Source organism: Oryza glaberrima, chromosome 5 (assembly GCF_000147395.1).
Source record: "Oryza glaberrima chromosome 5, OglaRS2, whole genome shotgun sequence".
NCBI lineage: Eukaryota > Viridiplantae > Streptophyta > Magnoliopsida > Poales > Poaceae > Oryza > Oryza glaberrima.
The window spans coordinates 15381377-15394006 of record NC_068330.1 but is presented as its reverse complement, the minus strand read 5'-3'; the positions used below and the strand labels follow the sequence as shown (position 1 = coordinate 15394006).

General features: G+C 45.0%; 1 protein-coding gene across 1 annotated transcript; it reads left to right on the top strand.

Annotated features, from left to right (window-relative positions):
• Nucleotides 1-8842: 8842 nt before the first annotated feature.
• Nucleotides 8843-12349, top strand: LOC127775162 (probable receptor-like protein kinase At2g39360). The gene is made up of 7 exons (XM_052301484.1): nt 8843-9391; nt 9490-9710; nt 10158-10284; nt 10354-10425; nt 10590-10773; nt 11050-11182; nt 11774-12349. The coding sequence occupies exons 1-7, from the start codon at nt 9238-9240 to the stop codon at nt 12017-12019; spliced, it is 1137 nt and encodes a 378-aa protein (XP_052157444.1). The 5' UTR covers nt 8843-9237; the 3' UTR covers nt 12020-12349.
• The last annotated feature ends 281 nt before the right edge of the window (nt 12350-12630 follow it).

Genomic DNA, 12630 nt, shown 5'->3' with positions numbered 1-12630 from the left:
CTGCAGAGGATGTACACTTTACCCGCACTCCGCGACTGCCCAACACATGAGCCTCGTCCCAACACATGAGACGCGTCACGGCAAAGCTTTTCGATAACCTCGCATTGGCAGTACCCGCTCCATGAACTTAAATCCTCATGCACTCTAGGCGTCCATGTTTCTAGCAGTGAGAGGAGTTCTGGCGCTCCCGGGAAAGAGAAGTCTCACACACATATTAAATTATGGTTCAAGTTAAGTTCTCTCTCTCACACACTCATGGCAGTCCTACCAATGGCGACACCGATGTAGGGCACGCCTCTCGGCCCTACCTCAACGGCTGTCCCATCGTAGCGCACCTGCCTCACTCAGGGGTGAACCATCTATGCAGGGATACTGCCTCCGCTCGGCTATCTAATCCGCTAGGTCTATACCCATTCGAGAAGTACGGTTGTACGGGGGTCGTTTCATGCTTAACTTCATGGCTCGGTCCTTAATTGACCGGGGACGGTACTAGCCTTTTCCAGATACCACCCAAATCCTCCGTCCGCCCCAGTCGAAAACAGTTGTTTAGTTTTATTTCTCCTTTCACAAATCATGTCATCAATATCATGGCAATGTGGTGCTCATGTCTCCACATGCCACATCTCAATTACCTTCCCAAAGGTAATTGCCCAAGCATATAGCATTTGATAAATATGAGTATACATGATTCTAGAATAGCATTTCTAAGCATTTGTCATAGTTGACTAGGGACTCATACGTAAACATGGTTACGAAGGAATAAGGGGTAAACAATAATCAAGGCATGGCATAATCGCAAGTAGGATGTTCATCATTGCATGCAATTTTTATTTGTAAACAAAACAATTTCGCAATTGGGATCAACGTGATCAAGGAATAGTGATGACTTGCCTTGCTCAAAGTCTTGCGGGTCTTGGCCTTCACTTGGATCCGCAACTCCCTCGGGCTCTATAGTTACGTGCGAAAATTGATTTGAATTCGGTTAGAATTCAAATAAAAATCCAAATAAATTCAAATGGAAGTCGAATGCGAAAGTTGATTCTTTTATATTAACTCTACTATTCGCAAACTAGGGGAAACCCAATTTCGATTTTTAATATCCTAAACTATTTTGCGGGTATAAATATTTTGTTATCGTAAGTTTTTAATTTAATCTACCCGAGCATTATATCCATATAATAGTTTAGAAATTTCTATCGCGAGCTAAATGTAGGACGGAATCCTAAAATTATCTTATAATATTATACGTTTTAATTTAGTCTATGACTATACGATTAAATACAATATTCGTCTAAAATTCCTAGCGATTAAATCCGAATTTCTACCGTGAATCGATTACTTATAGAGATTATCCAAAAATGATCTATAATAGTCTAAAAAGATTCATCTAATTGTTAATTATATCTAAATTACTACTGCGAATTGATTTCTTTTAGAAATTACCAAGAATAATTAAATTTTGCAATTCTACGACCATGATTATTCTATAATTAAATTCTAATTATTTTAAATTTTCTAAACTATTAACCTCCCTAATTTTCTTCCAAATTTTCTATTTATTTTTCTCTTTTCCTTTTTCTCCCTTTTTCTCTTTTCCTTTCTTTTCTTTTTTTTTTTCTCTTTTTCCTTCTTTTCTCTCTCTTCTTCTCCCTTCTTTTCTCTCTCTTCCTCTCCCTCCCAGCCTCTCTTTTCCTCTCTCTCTCGGCTCTCCCTCCTACCCGAGCGGCGGCGGCGGTGGGCGCGAGGGGGAAGGAGGGCGGCTCACCGACGGCGGCAGCGGCGACGACGGCGGTGGCGGTGACGGCGGTGCGACGACGGCGCACGGCGGCGACGCACGGCGCGGCGGTTCCGGGCCGACGGCGCGGCGGCTTCGAAGGTGGCGGCGCGGCGGCACGGGAACGGCGGTGCAGTGGAGAGGGGAGAGGGGAGGAAGGGTGAGATGGGGTGAAGGAGAATGGAGAGAGGGGGGGGGTATTTGTAGAGAGGGGAGGAGGAGAGGGGGAGGGGCGGCGGCGTAATGGCGACGCGACGGCGGCGCACGGGACGGAACGACGGCGACGCGCGGGCGGCGACGCGATGGCGGCGTGGGGCTCGAGGTGGCGGCGCGGGGCTCGACGCGGCGACGCGACGCGCGAGCGCGGGGCGCGAGGCGGCGATGCGACGGCGGCAGGACGATGGCGCGGCGACGGGACGGTCGCGCGGCGGCAGGCGGGCGCGCGGCGCGGCGACAGCATGGCAGCGGCGGCGCGGGGCGCGAGGTGGCGGTGGGACGCGCGCGGCGACGGGACGTCGATGGCGACGGCGACAGCGGTGGCACGCGGCTCGGGGCGGGATGCGATGGGCGGCGACACGACGGCATGGCGCGACAGCGACGGCGCGGCGCGGGCTTGACGGCGACGCGGCGACGGGACGGCGCGCGGCGCGGCGCGGGGCGCGGAGCAGAGACGGCGACGGCTCGGCAGCGACGACGCGACGGCGGGCGGCAGCAGCGGCGATGGGACGGCGCGACGGGATGGCAGCGAGCGACGCGTGACGGCACGGGCGCGGGGCGCGAGGCGGCGGCACGGTTCTCGGGATGACGCGTCGGGCGGCAGCGGCGACGTTGGCGCGGCGCGGCAGGGGCGGCACGGCGCTCGGGGCGGCGACGGGACGCACGGCGACGGGACGTCGACGGCGGCGGCGACAGCGGCGGCGCGCGGCTCGGGGCGGGACGCGACGGGCGGTGACGCGACGGTAGCGCGGCGCGGGACGAGCGCGCGGCGCGGCGACGGGATGGGCGCGTGGCGGCAGGCGGGCGCGCGGCGCGGGGCGCGAGGCGGCGGCACGCGGCGCGAGGCCGACGGCGATGCGACGGCGATGATGGCGACGGCGGCGCGGCGGGCGAGCGGCGCGCGGGCGAGCGGCGCACAGGCGGGCGGCGCGCGGCGAGCGGCGCACGCGGCAGGGGAGGGGGCGGGGCTAGGGGGACCGTGTCGAGCACCTGGAGTGCAATGAACAGTGACTTTTCTATTTATCCCGATTTTAGTGTATTTTCCATATAAATTTGATTCAACAATTCCTAATTTTTGTATATAGGAAGTTTAATCAATATTTGTGTTATTTTAACTAATGAATCCACCCTAGATTAATATTACTCATATTTTATTTTTATATAATTTATTTGGGTATTAATTAGGGTTAATTCTTATCCCATCGTATTTAAATTTAATTGATCCAAATATGGTTGCGATAATATTTTATTTATTTCTATCCACACCTAATATTTATTTTAATTTATATTTATTTTACCAACTTGTTTTTATGGTTTTTTTCCTAATTAACTATTCTTTACTCACGGTTAATAAACTTCGAGATCAAATCCAAATAAAATAGGCGAATAGGATCGGCATGATGCAATTAATTTAAAAAGTTTTTGAAAATCCGTATTTTTAGAGTTTAGATTTTTGTCGGTCGAATTTTCAGGGTGTTACAGCAGGGAGTCGATGACTCCGACCCATGGGAAGAACTGTTGACAGTGGCTCTAACTAAGGGGTATTGCAGTGCAAATATTGATTGGTGGTTTGCAGTTCATTTGGTGAGTGCACCATATTTTCTTGCAAATGGAAACCTTGTAAGCTGGCTAAATTAGGTTGTGCCCAATTTCCTTGATGTGGAATACCTTGAAAGCTTGGAGGAGTACCTTGAAAGCTGGGAGGGGAATGACCATATGGTGGATAGTTGCTTGGGGAACGAAATGGATAGAAATTGTGTAAAAAATGTGGGTTGAAGCTTTGGGTAAACTGAGATTGGGGAAAATTATTGGGGAATTGTTGGGGAGGGGAGTTGTGGCTAGGCTTTTCTGCATGGTTTGGAGAGTCTTGACTGAGAAGATCTATGAATTTTTGGTTGGATGAATCCATCTCCTGATGAAATGAAGAGATACAAACTGAAATCTCTTGTTGGTCTGTTTTATAGGAGCATAGAGAAGGAGAGCCAACACCCAGCACCAAAGGCTACTTCATCGGACACCTGCTCGGCTGCTCACACACCAGCACCAACTGCTTTAGATTTTATATTCATTTGTACACAGTGAACTCAAAAGGTATTGTATTTTATTTCCTTGTGGCCAGCCCATTCTAAGGACTACTTTAGCAATTAATGTTATATGGACTACCTACACAGTGTATATTGACTGCCCTTAGAGCTGCATTTATTGTATAATGTCCACTTTAGTGATACATTGTAGATGTCCTAATGAACTAAGAACACCCTTAAAGCAACTTCTCACTGTTGGAGAGGATGTATGGCCTGCGTGAGGTTCCTCATTTTGGGTAGCTTGTACTGTAGGTGACATAAGAGCAAATCAAGATCCTGCAAACGAGGAGGGATTCGCCGATTCGGTGCACCGGCAGGCAGGATCTCTGACGCGACGACAGCAACCAATGTTTGCGTGTCAATACTACTGGAGACGCGAGAGAGATGGACGACAGGACATCGGACGATCGACAGCAATGGGCAATGGCCTCCTCCAGAGCCAGCAGATTCTCTCGTTTTCTCCTGTCAACCATCTCTCTCTCTCTCTCTCTCTCTCTCACAGACGATCACCATCTCTCTCTCTCTCCTCCCATCAGCTCATGTCCGGATGTCCCTTTTCGGTCGTTGTTTCTTTGGCACGATATTTCATCATGTATCCTCTCTTTTAGATATAAAAAAACTAAGGATGTACTTCATTTGTCTCATAAAAATCACTTTAATATCAGACGTGACACATCTTAATAATATAAATCTAGATAAACATCTTTTCAGGTTTATAATACTAAGATATTATATGTCATGTTCAGTATTAAATTTATATTTTTATGAGACGAAGGAGTATCTCCCTGCACTACTGACACGCACAAATTTTATTTCATAGATTAAATATATAGTTTTATGATATATCCATGATAAATTTAGACCTAAATCTTTTTGAGAAAGTTTGATAAATAAAAACCCTAACTTAGATCTGAACTTTTGAACTAATGGACGTTGGGTTGCAGAAATGAAGATTGGATTGCTAGGAACCATGAAGCAATCCTAGTTGACTAAAACCACCCTAACCAGTACTCACTCTGTTTCACACTTTTAAGTCGTTTTGATTTTGATCAAAGTTAAATTGCTTTAAGTTTGATCAAGTTTGTAGAAAAAAATTAATCTAGTATTAGATGTGACACATCCTAATACTATCACTATTGGGGAACCCATCTTTAGTCCCGGTTCTCAACCTCTTAAGTCTCGGGTATGCAACCGGGATGCCCAATCCAGGACTAAACCGGTTGTTTATTTTTTTTCTTTTTTAATTGTTATTTGCTACTTGCATATTAATTTCGAGCCGAACTCGGCGCACATCGAGTTGCTCCCGACATCCCTAAACCCCCACATCAAAATCATCTAATCAGACATCACATATTGAGTTGCTACAAATCAAAATCATCACAGATCAGACAAAATCTAATCAAAATCATCTAATCGAGTTGCTACAAATTAGACATCACAGATCGGCCACCTCAGCAATAAAATCATCCACAAAAAATCATACTCAACAACAAAATTCATTCACAAATTCACGAATCATCTAAAAAATTTTGCAAATTCACAACAAATTCACAAATAATGCCAACACCACTCCACATCACCGCCTGCCGCCACCGTCTGTTGCCTCCCCTCTTGCTGGATCCGGCAGAGGGGAGGGCGCTGTCGTTGCCCCTCAGGCACCTCCTGCCACCAACGCTGCCGCCCGTCACCGTCGTACGTTACAACTGAGGGGGAGGAGAGGGGAAGGGGAGAAGATAAGGACAAGAAGATAATGGGAGAAAAAAGAAAAAGGACACACACGCTCGGCTCTTTTCCTCCCGTGCTCTTTTTTTCAATATCAGCCCCAGTTGGTATCATAAAGTGTCGTTAGGTTTTTGAACCGGGGCTATAGAAATTCTTTAGTCCCGGTTCCTATTTGAACGGGACAAATGTCATTTTTACCATTCGGGCAAAGATCAGTTTGCCAATAGTCTATGAATCTAAACAGGACTAGGATGTGTCATTTTCACTAATAGATTAATTTATTCTGGGTTAAAGAGAGTAACTTAAGTAATAGTGTATTAGACACTCTCTAAGACTCTTAGATTTCTCCTATATCTAGGGGCCCGTTTGGCACACCTTCAACTTTAGCTCCACTTCTTTTAGAGCTGGAGTTTAACCAAATGGTTACAGTTTCACTCAAAAAGGCAGTGAAGCTGGCTAAAGTATTCTCACAAAATGAATTAGAGAAGCGAAGCTGCGTTTTAGGTAGCTCAACTTCACTCCAAACTCAATTTCTAAAATTAAACCTAGAAATTGGAACCCTACCGAACAGAGATATTTAACTAATTGCTACTCTTACAAGTGACAATAAGGAATTTACCACTGGACACATATGAGGGCCCACATGTTATATATTGTGACTGGCAGATCCTTAATCGTCACATATTAAAAGTTGTATATAGTTAAATGCCCCTACCCTAAATCCTAGTCCCAAAATATAAATATTTTTTGATATTGTCACAAGTATTAAGAAAATATGAGAATGATTGGAAACGTGTGATTAGTTGAAAAGATAAAGTATGTAAAAGAAACTTATTGTGATTGGTTGAAATGAGAAGAAATAACTCTATTTTATTTTAGAACAAAGTATTCTCTCCATCCAAAAAAATTTAACCTAGGAGAAGATGTGACCCCTTCTAATACAATGATCTACACAATTCTCTGGTTAGATTCGTTGGACTAGAAGGGAGCACATTGCTTTGTACGTTACTACATCCGTCCATAATAGATGTTGCTTTAACTTTTTACTTGCAACGTTTAACCATTCGTTTTACTTGAAAAATTAATGCAAATATAAAAAATAATAAGTCATACTTAAAGTACTTTTGATAATAAAGTAAGTCACAAACAAAATAAATAATAATTAAAAAAATCTTTAAATAAGACAAATAATCCAACATTACAAACAAAAACTCTAAGCACCAAGTAATAGTAACATGGTACAGAGGTAAGGCAGTACTCTCTCTGTCTAAAAAAACTCAACTTAGAAGGGGATGCGTATAACTCAACTTAGAAGGGGATGCGTATGAGTGTAACCCACAACTGTAAAATCAAAGGTGTTTTTTATTATTATTCTGTGATGAATAATTGGGCATTGGAGATTATTGGTTTTGTTATTTGGAATTTATTCACGAAGTGGTTTTGGAGATGATTGGATTCACAGGTGATCGCAGGGTTCATTATTTTATGTGACCGGTTAGACCGGGTTGTGTATGCCGGTCAGACCGGCGGTGATCGAGCGGTCGGACTGGCCAGCCTGCGGTCTGACCGGTCGACGCTGTGTCGGTTTCGGGTTGTTTGTTTGGATATCCGAGTTTATTTCTTGATTATGACTTCTAGATGGATACTATACGTATGTAATACTATTGTTTGCTGCTAATGAGTCAAGTTGGAGATAGCTTGGTCTAAGAATATGGTTTCTTTGTTTGTTCCATGTGTAGGTGACTCGATGTCTCGGGAGAGTATTTGCGGTCATGGACCGGGAATCGGCTTGGGGATAAGGCAACGTCCGTGGTGGTCAGAGATCATGCGGGATACTTAGGCTAGAGTTGATGCACGTGGTTGATGGAGATTCCATATGGCATATGATGGAGTTATTGTGTGCGTATGGGATGCGGAGTTGAATTTGGAAGGAGTCCAAAATTGGTACGATTGGTTATATAAAGTTTCTTTCTTGTACTAGAGGGTTTCCTAAGGTGTTTAGGACTCCTAGTATGAGTTTGGTTCGTGGATTTAGGCTGCCTACCTCATGTATAAATAGAGGGGGAGCGTGAGGCTTCCCTGTATCGCTTTAAAGAGTAATTGAGTTGAGTTTTGAGTTAGGGTTTCGAGTTTAGTCGAAATTTTTGTAAGGAGTGCTGTTGGTGCACTTTGTAAACACAGAGAGAATCAATAAAGTTGTCATCTACTTTAAGAGTTCTTCGATTTGTGTTTCACCGGGTTTCGGCGGTCTAACCAACAACTCACCGGCGGTCAGACCAGCGGCATTGCGGCGGTCAGACTGGCGGGAGCACGGCGGTCAGGACGACGGCGGCGACAGCGAGTAGCAGGCGATCTCGGCGGTTAGACTGGTAGATCAACACCGGTCAGACCGGCGGCTACACTTCGGTCAGACCGGCTAATCTGCTTCGGTCAGACCGATCTCATCGAAATTGAGGGTAACTTTTATTTCCGCTAAAAGTTTTCGGTTTTTGGGTATACCAACCATTCACCCCCCCTCTGGTTGGTTTAGTTCTTGTGATACGATCCTACAACAACCTCTTTTTTAGTTCTAGATTGAGTTTTTTTTAAGAACGGAGGGAGTTTTTTTTTTTACAGAGGTACTGAGGGGCTGTTTGGATGTTTGTTTCAATTTACCAAATTGCTATATAGCTAAGGTGTGGCATGCCACAATTTATGTGGCTAAGAAATTCTTGGCCACAAGTTAGGCAAATGTTGGCAAAGGTATGTGCTTATGACAAGTGGGGTCACAAAATAAAAAATTGTGACATGATAAAGATGTGGCAACCAAGCAAACACTAGGCTAAGTTGGTCAAAGTAGCTTGCCAAAGTTGTGGCAAAATATGGTCACTATCCAAACAACCCCTAGGCGCTTAGAAATAACATTTGGAGCTAGTCCCCCACCACCACCAAGCCAAACCCCAGCGTCGCCGAGGCCGGCCCTACGCGGCTACGGCCACCACGCCGCCCGACGCGCGCGCGCACACATGGGGGTGGGGGGGGGGGGGGGGGGGGGGGGCAGCACCAGGCCACCAGCACGCCCGCGGCGATGGCTCCCATCCCATTCCTCAACAACCCCCCGCTGTCTTACCATCTCCATGTGGGTGTGGGTGTGGCGCTCCTCCTCCTCCTCCTCCACCCCGGTCCACTCCCCCTCCCCTCTCCTCTTTAAAGCGCCGCCGCTTCTTCTTGGCAGCGGGGTAGATAGATTAGCTCCCGATTCGGACAAAGATCGCTCGCTGCTCGCTCTCGCCCCGCATTCCATCAATGCGCCCGCTGATGACGATGATGATGGATTGGCCGGCTGCTTAGGCAGCTTGGGATGGTTTCGGGGCTCCGCTTTCTGCTGCTGCTGCTTCTTGCTCTGACGACGACGACCACAAACCGTGGCCTTGCCGATTCGATGTCACGGGCGCCGCCCGGATGTCGCTGCCGGTCGCCGAGGTAGCTGGCATCGCCGCCGCCTGCGTCGCCCTGCTCGCCGCCGTGGCCGCGCTGTGGTGCGCCGCGCGGCGCATGGCCCGCCGCCGGGGCCGCAACTCCGACGAGACCGGCTCCTCCGATCCTTCCACCCTGGGTGCCTCTCAGTTCGCCATTGTTTCTTAGTTCTTGGCCCCTTTTGTATCCTCCATCCATTTCGATGCTGATGTGTGGTGCCAATGTGCGTGGTGGCAGTGGAGTGGGGCAAGGGAGGCAGGAGCTCGTCGGCGCCGGAGCACCAGGGAGCGAGGCAATTCTCGTTGGACGAGCTGGCTCAGGCGACCAAGAGCTTCAGTGAGGCCAACCTGGTTGGCCTGGGCAGCTTCGGGCTGGTGTACAAGGGCCTCCTCCTTGACGGCTCCGTCGTCGCGATCAAGAAGCGCATTGGGGCGCCGAGGCAGGAATTCGCTGAAGAGGTAAAATGTGGATGCAGAATCAGGGTGATATTGTTGTTGGGGGGGAAAGATTGGAACTCCTTTTTTTTTTTATAGAAGAATGGAATTTAGCTGTGTCCTGAGCTTGAACTGTGTTGGTCTTAATTGTTCCTCATGTGTTTGTATGTTGTCTGGATTCTTTCGGTGTCTCCTTCAATGTTTGGTGGTACTTTCTGTTACTCCTATTGGATTCTGAAATTAACTGCATCTGCATCTCACTAAAGTGTGCCATATTTATGGGCATAGAGTGAACATTTTAGTCAAATGGCTTGTTTGGGAGCTAGTAAGATCTGTCTGGTGTCAATTGTTGTCGTTTGCTAGTCCAGAAAGTTTCATAAATTAGATAGGGACGGGTAAGTAAATGCATTTGTTTCAGCCTCATATGTCAGCACTCCCATTAACTTCTTTGGTGCCCCTTGCAAAATGCAGGTTAGGAAGCTTTCAGAGATTAGTCACCGGAACATTGTTACTCTCATTGGTTATTGCCAAGAAGGGGGTCTACAAATGCTAGTGTATGAGTACTTGCCCAATGGCAGTGTCTCTCGCCATCTCTATGGTAATGTTTAGTTAGGTACTTGCTTTTGTGCCCTTGCTATACTTTCTAAAGCCTTGTACGTTTTACCAGATACCGGGAAAAGCTCCATGACAAGGCTTGAGTTCAAACAAAGGCTCTCAATAGCCATTGGAGCAGCTAAAGGTAATAACATAAGTGAGTTATCTAATTGCTTTGGAGACATTAAGTAATAAGTAGTATAATTTTTTTTTTATTTGCTGGTTTGAGTCATCTGCATATCCTGAGCCTCCTCTGAGTCACAAGGATTGCTTTGTTGACGTGAATTATAAATTCTTTTTTATTTGCAGGTCTCAATCATCTGCATACTCTTGTGCCTCCTTTGATTCACAAGGATTTCAAGACAAGCAATGTGTTGGTTGATGAAAATTTCATTGCAAAGGTGGCTGATGCTGGACTTGTTAGGTTACTTAGAGGATACGAAGACGTCGGCCCATCTCATGGGTTCAGTAGTAGTGTGTACCAAGATCCTGAGTAAGTATAATTACCACATCTTTTTATCTTCTATTTTTCATGTCAGATAATAGATGTGTTTTTTGACCGAAAGACAATAAATATGCTGATCACTGCTTTACCCTATAATATTTATATTTGAAAAACTTGTACAATAATTTTGTCACAAGTCAATCACAGTTTTAGGAAAAGATCTTCAATTCATGTATTCTAACTAAGTCTTGCAGTTCTGGAATGATTTAGTCACTAATTCTGTCATATATTCATTGATGTTTCATTACGCATCTTTGTTCTTAGGGTACAATCGGTGCTACAGTTTTCTGAAAGCAGCGATGTGTACAGCTTTGGAGTTTTCCTTTTGGAGTTGATCACTGGAAGGGAAGCTGCTTGCCTGATATCTCCAGATTCCAGAGAATCTCTGGCCCAGTGGGTAATTTCCATTGACATTTAGCTATTGTTACGAAGAAAGAAAGCTAAAAACTTCTACTTTGTGTTTCAAATATCTTAAACCCAGTGTTCAGGCTCATCCCTTAGTATTTATAGAGATGGTGTGAAGGTTCTTACTTTTGTTGCTTGGAAAAGAACATAACTTTTTATTTATTGGTCCAATATAATCTGTCATAGCTTGTTTATGTCCACATCAACAAAAAAGTGGTAACTATGGATGTTTGGTAAATGCCACTGTTTGTCTGTTAGGCAGTGGGCCAGGTTTTTTTTTTTCGTGTATGTGTGTGGATCAAACCTACAGCAGAGGAGGCCCCCGTGGTTATAACTTTATTAATAAACCATGGCCAGGGATTTCCTCATCAACAGTTAGGAAATATTCGTATTGGAGCATTTTTCACACCTTTTGGCATAAGAGGTCCTTGACATTTGATGCTACTTTCCTGCCTCAACTGAGATATATAGTTCAAAAAAGGAAAAATAAGAACATTTTCAGAAGAGAATTGCAGTTTCTTGCACACGATTATATTCCATATCCTACCTCCAGCTGACATCCATTTTCCTGTCACATTGAAAGATTGAAGGACATTTCAGTTCAAACGAACTAATTGACCCAAGGTTAGGTGCCAATTTCACCTCAGAAGGTATGAAAGAGTTTGTTGGCCTCACCTTTCAGTGCCTGACTCCATCTTCAAGAAGAAGGCCAAAGATGAGGTTAGTCGCGACAGAACTAGACAGAATTCTTGAGACAGAGATGTCTCTGACAACGATTATGGGTGATGGAACCGCCATCATCACCCTTGGGAGCACATTGTTTAAGTAGCGAAGATGAAAATTGATTGCATGTCTGCTATTTGATGACATGATGATTGTCTGTAGAGTCTAACAGCTGTTGTTTCTTAGAAGTTGTACAGGCTCTGCATTGTTGTGATATGCCATGTATGATTTTTTTTAGGCTTATCATGGTTGGTATAATTTGGTAGGGAAAGGTGAGAAGAAACAGAGCTGTATGTATCTTTCTTTTTCTTCCTCCTTTTGTTGGTTGAGAGAATTGTATGTAATTTCAGATTGTTCAGTGCCCTTTTATGTTTTAATCTTTGAAAGGGCTATTGATTGAGTTCTTTGCTAATTCAGTGTCATATTAAATGATTAACATCTGTTGTTACATCTGTCCTCAGCACATGTTTACTACAAATTTGTTTCAGAATTAATAGCATGTATATTTGAGTTTATATAACACCATTGGAGATTATTTGTAGCACCTATAAATTTCTGAGTTTGCAAAATCCCTACTTTCTTAGGAAAATTTTTATTCGGTTTGCGACTAATTTTGTTAGAAAATACGCATGAAGATAATAGCCTACATGTTTGTGAGTTGTGATTAATTTTGCTAGAAAATAGTAGCAACTCCATTTTAATCCTTGGTTCAATTTC